Source organism: Tiliqua scincoides, chromosome 1, assembly GCF_035046505.1.
Source record: "Tiliqua scincoides isolate rTilSci1 chromosome 1, rTilSci1.hap2, whole genome shotgun sequence".
Lineage (NCBI taxonomy): Eukaryota > Metazoa > Chordata > Lepidosauria > Squamata > Scincidae > Tiliqua > Tiliqua scincoides.
This window is the reverse complement of record NC_089821.1, coordinates 82,476,729-82,485,787: the sequence shown is the minus strand read 5'-3', so window position 1 is coordinate 82,485,787 and position 9,059 is coordinate 82,476,729. Positions and strand designations below refer to the sequence as shown.

The 9,059-nt window shown below is 52.2% G+C and overlaps 1 protein-coding gene across 1 annotated transcript; it reads right to left on the bottom strand.

Annotated features, from left to right (window-relative positions):
• Nucleotides 1–762: 762 nt before the first annotated feature.
• Nucleotides 763–7,229, bottom strand: EN1 (engrailed homeobox 1). The gene is made up of 2 exons (XM_066621480.1): nucleotides 6,416–7,229; nucleotides 763–1,079 (listed from the first exon to the last, which is right to left on the bottom strand). The coding sequence occupies exons 1-2, from the start codon at nucleotides 7,227–7,229 to the stop codon at nucleotides 763–765; spliced, it is 1,131 nt and encodes a 376-aa protein (XP_066477577.1).
• Nucleotides 7,230–9,059: the final 1,830 nt, after the last annotated feature.

Sequence of the window (9,059 nt, the reverse complement as noted above, 5' to 3'; positions counted from 1 at the left end):
ACATAAGAAAAAAAAATCTTTGGCTTGCAGCAGGGGTTCAGTCTCGCAGTCTGTGGGTCGTATTGTTATTGTTCTTCCTCGGAAAGAAAAGGAAAAAACACAGGCACACACACAAAATAAGGAGAGGAGAAGGCACACACAACAACACACACAGGAGGGGGAGGGGAGGGGAAAGCAAAGTGGGAGAGAACCAGACACATACTTCGAAACCAAGATGCTGAAAGTGGGGACGGTGGAGGGGGGTAATAATTAAGAAAACAAATGGGGGGGGGGAGAGAGAGAAAGAGACCAGAGAAGAGAGAAGCGCTCAAGGGGCTGAGCGATTAGAAAACGCTACACATTTTTTGTTCCTTACCTGAAATTAAATATATACAAGATCATACGATGTTTGGCTATATAGATAATTTTTTGTAAGTGTTCGGGTTTGTTTGTTTGTTTGTTTTTTGTCTTTTTTAAAATCAGAGTCCTTATAACTATGAATAGACAATAAATCTGATTCTTTTTCCTTTTTCTCTCTCTTAAATAGCACCCTTCCAAGTCCCCCTCCAACGTCTCGCTGCTGTGTAGAAGTCCTTTGTTGCTCGTTGTCCAAATTGTCCTCTTTTTTATTATTATTTTTTTTTTGTCTTTGTCTCGCGCTTCTTTGTCTTGCCTCGACAAAGGCGATCGGGTTCCTCATCATATAATAATAATTAGAATAATAATAATAATAGTATGAAGCCTGGAAAAGGTCTCTGGGGCTGCTGCGGGCGGGCAGACAGGCTACTCGCTGTCCTCTTTGTCTTGCACGGTGGTGGTGGAATGATTGTACAGCCCCTGGGCCATGAGGTGGAGGGCGAGGCCGTTCTTGATGCCGGTGGCTTTCTTGATCTTGGCCCGCTTGTTCTGGAACCAGATCTTGATCTGCGATTCGTTGAGGCTCAGCTCCTGGGCCAGGGTCTGCCGCCGCTGCTCCGTGATGTAGCGGTTAGCCTGGAACTCCGCCTTGAGTCTTTGGAGCTGCTCCGCCGTAAACGCCGTCCGGGGCCTCTTGTCCTCTTTCTCGTTCTTCTTCTTCTTCAGCTTCCTCGTGCGGGGACCTACAGGCGGGTGGGGGGGGGGGAGAGAGACACGCACACACAGGCACACACAAGGAGGGCAAGGGGGGCAGGGGAGGAGAGGAGAGGAAGGACAGAGGACAGCGTTGCCAGATCAGAAACAGTCCAAAAACCAGGGACGTCACCAGGGTCTGCAATTCGGAGTCACTCCAAATGTTTGGGGGGGCGCCTCTTTCCAAAGGGGGGGGGGGTCTGGCAAGCGCCAGCGAGGCCAAAGGGACAGATCTTATTAGGATCTCTACCTCGGTCTCCAACACACTACTACTTGAACCGTGGATGCACCCCTCACCCTGTGTAAATTTACTCGGAAGTGAATCCCATTCATTGCCACAAGTCAGCGTCCCTGGTAGGTTCTCAACCACAGTCAGCAGAGTAGCCCGCCATTAAATACGTCGTTAAAAAAAAATTAAATTAAAATCCCATCCAGAAGGAGGTCAAGAGGAGAGAAAAAAGAAAACACCCCAAAACGTCAAGAAAAGAAAAGAAAAGCAAAACAGTCATTCACACGAATGTATCTGCTGATTGTGGGCCCAAACTCGATAGCTATGTATCAGATCCTGAGCAGTTGTCTCTTCATCTCTCTGGATCTACATCGCTATCCTGATGTGTAGTTTATCTAGATTTGTCCAGTTAGATATTTTAAAGGCAAAGATTCATCAATGATTTCACGTCTTTTAAAATAAAAATGGCGGAAAGATTATAAAAAGATTATAAAAAAAGGGGGAAGTTACACATTTCAATCCCCCCATTACTAGATATTTCATTTAGGAAAACAAGCACACACATACACACACACCCCTTTGTCCTGCAAAATACATCGGAAAAGTGCCTGATGATGCCCTCGCTTTGCCCAAAGCCCCCAGCTCAGGTCCACAGCTTTCCCAGGGTCGCAAGAGTTAAATGCAACGTACTGGATGGGACCCGGGGAGACATCTCCCCACGTCATTCATCTTCAACATACACAGATTTAAAAGAAAAAAAGACGTTTAAAATCTGCAACAACAAATGCTCAAAGCGATTGTAAATAATAAAGGGGGGGTAGAGACAATGAGAAGTGAATCCCAAACAAACCCCATGAGCGGTTTTAGGAGGTTATTTTTTTGGTTTGTTTCCTTGGGCGGGTGGGGTAGGGAAGGGCCATCGCCTGACTGAACGAGTCACAGACACGCGAGTTAGGAGTAAATTGGAACCTGGAAGTCGTCCCCTCGGGCCGACTTCTTTGCAACCTCGGAAACTAAATCCAGAAAACCGGATTTTTGCCAGTCCCTTCGGATCCAGAGACAGACCTTTTCCTCCATGTCCAAACAAAGCGCTCCACATTGATCAGGGAAGATTAAAAAAAAAAAAAGAAATTAGGACTCAAAATGTTTTTTCAGCTGTTCGTTTTTGAAACCTAAATCCAGAATTAAACCAGGAGTCCGCAGAAAGTTTCGGGAGCCCACTTGGACGGGGAAGAAATAACCGATGGTACGGGTGCGTGTGAACGGCTGCACGGGCCACACAAGGGGCCTCCCTGGTTCTGTCCCCGCCCGGGCCCCGTTCAGGCTTGGACGCCTGAACCTGCCCTACAGATTCCTGAGAGGCCGGACGCTTCGGTCCTCAGAAGCTCCGGGTGACAGACTGAGAAGGAATCGGGCTGCACCTCAGCCACGTCTGTCTCTGTCTCCGCCGCCCAAGGCTAGCCTCTCGAGGCCCAGAGCGCTCGGCCACCGGGGGAAAGGCTCCGCAGCCACCGGGCTGATCACCTCCACACTCCACAGATCCACCCCACTTGCAACTAGAAAGGCCGGGAGAAGAAGGGCTCCCCCCTCTCCCCCCCCCCATATGCCATCCTCGCTTGCGCAGAGTTGGCATCGGTGACGCTTCTAGGTGCAGGACGAGACAGAACCAGTTCTGCCTCGCTTGACTCAACATTTGGGTGTCTTTCCAAGAAAAGCTACCACCGCTACTCCAACCACCCCCCCATTCACACACCAACACCCCAGCGCAAACCAGGCCTTCTTGCGAGAAATCCACGCGCTTCCATTGCTCTTCAGCCAGTTTCAGATTAACTTCGCCATATATATTTAGGGGGTGGGGGCGTAAAAAAAAAAACCCACCATAGATATTGAGGGACCAGGAATACGAATGCCAACGAGAAGACACTTCTCTCACTCCTCCTCTCTCTCCCCCTCTTATTTATTTATTTATTTATTTATTTATTTATTTATATATTTATTTAGAGGGGAAAGTTCAGAGAAAGAAACCTCAAAGAGAAGAAGGACCACTTTCATCGGGCGATCCGAGTTGGTTTCCACAGAGCTCAAACAAGGTGTGTCCACACCACGCCACTGGTGTGGAAATCAAGGGAGCCCAAGCTGGAGAACCCTGGAAATATTTTACATGGTTCATAGATTTATGCTTCAGAAAGCCTTCTCGGTTTTTGGTTCACAAAAAAAAATCTGTTAGCCAAAAATGTTAGGAATGCTATTGAACGATTCCGAGCCCAAGCCTAGGCCTGTCTACTTAGAAGTAAGTCCCGTTGTGTCCAGTGGGGCTTACTCCCAGGAAAGTGTGGCTAGGATTGCAGTCTTAGGAACGGAACAATGGATTTAGGGAAAATGAGAAAAATTAAAAATGCGTGTCTATGCACACACACAACACACACAGACACGCAGGGGGTTAGGAGTTCTCCACATTTTAAAAAAATGCATTAAAAATAAAAAAGATTTCAAAGGTTTTTTGAAAAGAAAGTTTTCCCATTTTGACCAGGGGCCGAACAAGGCAGGGAAGAGGAAAAGCCTGTCCGTCAGTAGGCCCAAGACTCAGCTGGGAGACCCCTGGCTGTCTTCTCAGCAGGTCAAAAATAAAGACCACCGCGAGAAACTCAGTTGCGGGTATTTCTTTACGGAAAACCCCAGCGAGCGTCCCCTCTCTCGCAAATCGGAGCTGCCTGCTGTTGCTTGGGGAGAATCTCTTCTCCCATGGCTTTCAGTTGGGGAGGGGGGAAACAGGGACAGCCCAATCCTAACCACCCTTTCCTGGGAGTAAGCCCCATTGACTCTAATGGGACTTACTTCTGAGTAGACATGCCTAGGCTTGGGCTGTGACTCTTCCAAGAAGCGCGCGGGTTTGCCCCCGGGGAAAGAGGGGTCAAATTCGTGTCTCTTTCTATTATCCGCGGCCTCCCCTCCTCACTCACACACACAGGACGGGGTCAGGTTCAGCCTCGCCCAGCAGGCCTGTGGCAGCCTCGCGGAGCTGGTGTCTTTGTGGGGGGAGGAAACCTCTTTGAAACCCCCCCCCCCGCCTCGCAAGGCAGAGGCGCTGGGCAAGAAAGGAGTGATAAAATCGTTGCACCGGGCCGCGGAAGGCCGAGCTGACAGCTCAATCACTCAATCAATCCGCGGAGTCAATCAAAGTGGCTTTTCGGAGTTTCAAGGAGCGGGGATGTGTCAATAGCGGCGTGATCGAGATGGCTGGCGCTGATAGCGCGGGACTGATCAATCGCCGGCAGAAAGGAGGTCAGGAGAAGCGCGGCTCGGGAGCGGGAGAGATGGAGCTGGAGGAAGAGGAGGTGAGAGAGAGACCCACCCGGGCAGCCGGCCTTGTCCGCCTCCAAGTGCGCCGGGCCTGCTTTCCTCGCTGGAAGAGGGTCTTTCCCTTGCCACTGACCCGAAGCGGCTGACTCTGGTCCAGGTCGGGCTGGCGGGGCTCTCCTCCACAATTCCCTCCCTCTGATCTCTGCAGGGCCCCCATCTCTGCTCCCTGCTGATCCAAGATTCCGCAGAGCCCCCCCAAACGACTCTGCCCCCAACAAGAAGACCCACCTTCAGGGTTTTATTCTTTGGGGGTGCATTCCATTGATTCTCACTCCAGCAGCTGAGATTTAACAAAAGGGGTTTGGGGGGCTTTTTAGCAGCCAAATCTTGGCCACTGGGGACATTCTTGGACGCTCTGTGCGAGGAAGGGAGATCGAGAAGGCCTCAGGCCCTGGATTTGTCTGCTCCGCAGCAAGGAGAAGGCCTCGGTTTGTTTATCGGCGGAGATCTCTGGCCTCAAGTCGCTCTCACGTGCCTATACCTGTTTTTTTGCTCTTCCTTTCTGGGGGGCCCCCTCCTGCCTTCAGATCATACACCCCCCTCCGTGCAACACGTGTCTCCTTCACTCCCAAACGAATAACAACTATTTTTAAATCATCATAGTGGGAAACCTATTCACAGACTCTATTCCCCCCAACCAACTCACTCCTTCTCTCCCCCCCCCCTGAAATTCAAAGCGTTCTCCCCAAAGTATATTCACAACAGCAAAAAAAATATACCTTTGGAAAGAGCAGCTCTCCTTTGTTTCCTAACCCAAGAAGGAAAAAAACAACAACCCTGGGACGGGGGAAGACGGAAAGATTTGGCTGAAGGGTCTCCACACCCTCATTTCTCTTCCCTGCCCCGATCCTTAACACGTGTACTCGGAAGGGAGCCCTCCCCTGCACTTCTGCAATGCCAGGTTCGTCTGCAACAGTTCAGCAGCCCGCGCAGAGCTACCTCCAGCAGGCACGGTCGTGGTAGACGAGTTTAGGATCGAGGTGTAAGTCCTACTCTGCCTTCTGTGCAGCTTAATCCCGGGGAAGGAAGCGCGGCTACGATGGTAGATTCAGCCTGGAAGCCAACGTCGCCCCATCGCTCCGGAAAAGGTCCACAGCATCGGAAGCCCCATGGAAGGTTCGGAGCCGGGCATTCCCAGAGTGAGTCACCCATCTGGTGCTTGGTTCCTGAACCCGACTCAGCTAGGCTCCCGCACACCCCGAGGCCACGTTCCCAACCTGGTGGCTCCAGCTTGGCTTCACGGACTGCTCCCAAGTCAGGCTGCAATCCTATCCACACTTTCCTGAGAGTAAGCCCCATTGGACTCAATGGGGATTACTTCTGAGTAGACACACGTAGTCTTGTGCTCTCAGAGGGCTTCTCCAGAACCCGATCCTAGGCAAGCCTGCTCAGGAGTCAGTCCCATGATAGTCAAGGGAGCTTAGATACTCGTGTCTACTATCAGTCTACATACTAGCCATGTCTACTGGCCAAGCATCCCTTCCCCTGCCGCACCCGCCACACAACCTGTAACTGGGCCCTCGGGGGTCTGCTTCCCGATTTCCAGCGCAATGGGCCTGATTCCCAGGCGAGGCAGCCAGCGAACCTGTCGCCTACGAGCAGGGGGTGGGGGAGGGGGGCGATGGCAGCAAGTCAGCAGCAGGACAACATCATCATCATCACCATCACCATCATCATCATCATCATCATCACAGCGGGGGGGGGGGATCTGAGGCACGGATCGCAGAGGATTCTTACCCGAGGACGGTCTGTCTGAATACCTAGTGCAGTAAACCCAGGCAGGCCACACCAGCGGCTGCTGACAATCGCCCTTGACCACAGCTCCTCCATGACCGGAGCCCATGAGCAGGATGGCGGGGTTGGCGTGCTCCCCGTACTTCGCCGGGTTAGTTCCACTCCCTTCCGAGCAGGAGGAGGAGGAGGAGGAGGAGGAAGAGGAAGAGGAGGAGGAGGAGGAGGAGGGGGGCTTGGCCGTCCCTAGCGCTGCTGCCGCCGCGGCGGGGCTGGCTTTGGAGGAGGCCGTGGAGGAGCTGTCGGGGTTCGCGGGCGACTCGGCGCTAAGGAGAGAGGAGGCCGGGTTGGGGGGCCTGCCCAGCAGTGGGTTGACATTTTCTCTACCTGAGCTGGCCGCGCGATCTAGGTCTCTATCCCGGCCGCCGCCGCCTCCTCCTCCTCCTCCCCCGGCAGTCCCGGCGAGGATCGAGAGCTGCTCCTTCTTGCAGCCAAAGTCCGGCCTCAGGATGTTGTCGATGAAGAAGTTGGTGGTGCGGTGGAGCTGCTGCTGGGGCGGCGGCGGCGGCGGCGGCGGAGGCGGCCGCTGCTGCTGCTGCTGAGGAGGAGGCGGGGGCGCCTGCTGCTGCTGGAGGTGCTGGTGGTGCTGGTGCGGGTGGTGTGGGTGGAGGGGCAGAGGCGCGAGGCAGGGCGCCGCGGGAGACAAGGGAGCGCGGCCGGGCGACGCCGGGACGCCCTCTCCATCGCTGCCGCTGCTGCTGTGGCTGCCGGGGGTGGGAGCGGAGTCGCGCTGGCTTTTGCTGTCCGTCTGCTCTTCCATAGTCGGCCGCCAGCTCCGGAGATCGCTGCCTTTTCTCTCCCCCCTTCTGGAGCGAGTCCCCCACCCCACGTTGCCGGGAGGTGCCAGCAGAGCCGCCGCTGCTTCTTCTTCTTCCTCTTCTTTAGGTGACGAGGAGGAGGATGAAGAAGATGAAGACACACAAAATGCAAAATAAAATCCACTTGTTGGCTCGGAGAGGAATCTAGAGAGAGATATCCACAGGCTCAGGCATGGGGAGGGATTCGCCTTTTTTTGCAGTTATCTTATATTTCCTCTCTCTCCCTCTCTTTCTTCCCCCCTCTCCAGGAAAAAAAAAAGACACCAAAACAAAACCAGCCCCCCAAACCCCGCCCCCCTCCCCCCAAATCTTCTCACGATCTACCCATCTTTCTCCAAAGGAGGCAGCAGCTTTGGGGCTTCCCCAAGTGTCAGAGTCTTCTTTGCCCAGGGATCAATCTTGGCAGATGCTTTAATCGCCAGCTTGCACGTGCATATTTCCCTCTCTCTCCCCCTTCTAGCTTCCCTCCCCCACACACACACTTCTCTTTAAAAAAAAAAAAAAAGAGGCCAATTCTCTGACAGCTCCGATCTTGCCACAAACTCTCCCTAAAAAATCTCTCAGCCACACTTTTTTTTCATCCCAACCGGAAGCACGTGAGGGTGGCCCGCACGTGGAAAAGGCCAATGAGCGGCGCCAGAACTCTATGACGTTCCTGACGTCCGCCAATGAGCTGCCTTGGAACTTTGCAGCTACATTATCCGAGGCACTGGCGGATTCAGAGGGAGCTGAGCTCGTCCCTGAGGCTGGATCCTGCTTCCAGTTCCCGTTTCCTTGCTGCTCACGACTGGTCGTCCAGGGATTCTTTGCAAAAAGCTAGTGTCTAATTAGCTGCACAAGTAACATACACAAGTAACATGCACCAGCTCCATCAAATGCCTGTGTCGGCCCAATCCTAGGCATGTCTACTCAGAAGTAAGTCCCACTGTAGACAATGGGACTTACTCCCAGGAAAGTGTGGATGGGATTGGGCTGTGTGTTTCTTACTTGGCTTGCATGTCCCAGGTTACAATCCTATCCACACTTTCCCAGGTGTAAGCTCCATTGACTATAATGGGACTTACGTCTGAGTAGACAAACATAAACTTGGGCTCCAAGTCTCTAGAGAATTTGATCTCCCCCCCCCCCTTTCTATTAAAGTCCAATTTTCTGGGCCGTTTGTACAACTGTCTTCCACAATTGCATTTTTATCTCTTTTAAATCAGCCTAGATTGGGGAGGGGGGAAGCGATTTCCAAGGAGTGACTAGAAAAGGAGCAAGTGATTCTGAAATCACATATTAATCAGATTTATTACCCTTAAACTGGGTGTTTTGTTGTTAGCTGTCTGGGCTGTGACAGATATGAAAAACGAATGGATTTGAAAATAACTACATCGAGGCACTTTGGCAAAAGGACTAAAGGCACGATCCAGCCCCAGCGGAACATTTTCCAGTTCCATTTGTGTCCGTGGGGGCGTTGAAGTGCTCCCAGCATAGTCGATCAGAAGTAGCCCCAACGAGTTCAATGGGACGTTCCCAGGTGCAGAGGATGCTCCCATCTAAATCAATAGGAGTCCAACGGAGTGGTGGAATTTTACCTGAATCATGTCCCTGTTTTTACTCCTAACACACTAGTAGGATGTTAGCCTTTTAGACTAACATCTCTGTCAATTTCAATAACGTCTGTAATTGTTTCCCTCCCTTGACACGGTTAACTGTAAATGCGGGTAAACTCTCCCTCGACTTTTTTTCACACGTTAACAAGTGGGACTTGAAAAGAGAGTAGTTAATGT

Excerpts from the sequence above, each read along its gene's own strand:
- EN1 (XM_066621480.1), bottom strand. The coding sequence starts at position 7,229 with ATGGAAGAGCAGACGGACAGCAAAAGCCAGCGCGACTCCGCTCCCACC. Across the intron at positions 1,080-6,415 it reads TTCAGACAGACCGTCCTCGG|GTCCCCGCACGAGGAAGCTG; the intron begins GTAAGAATCCTC and ends ACCCGCCTGTAG.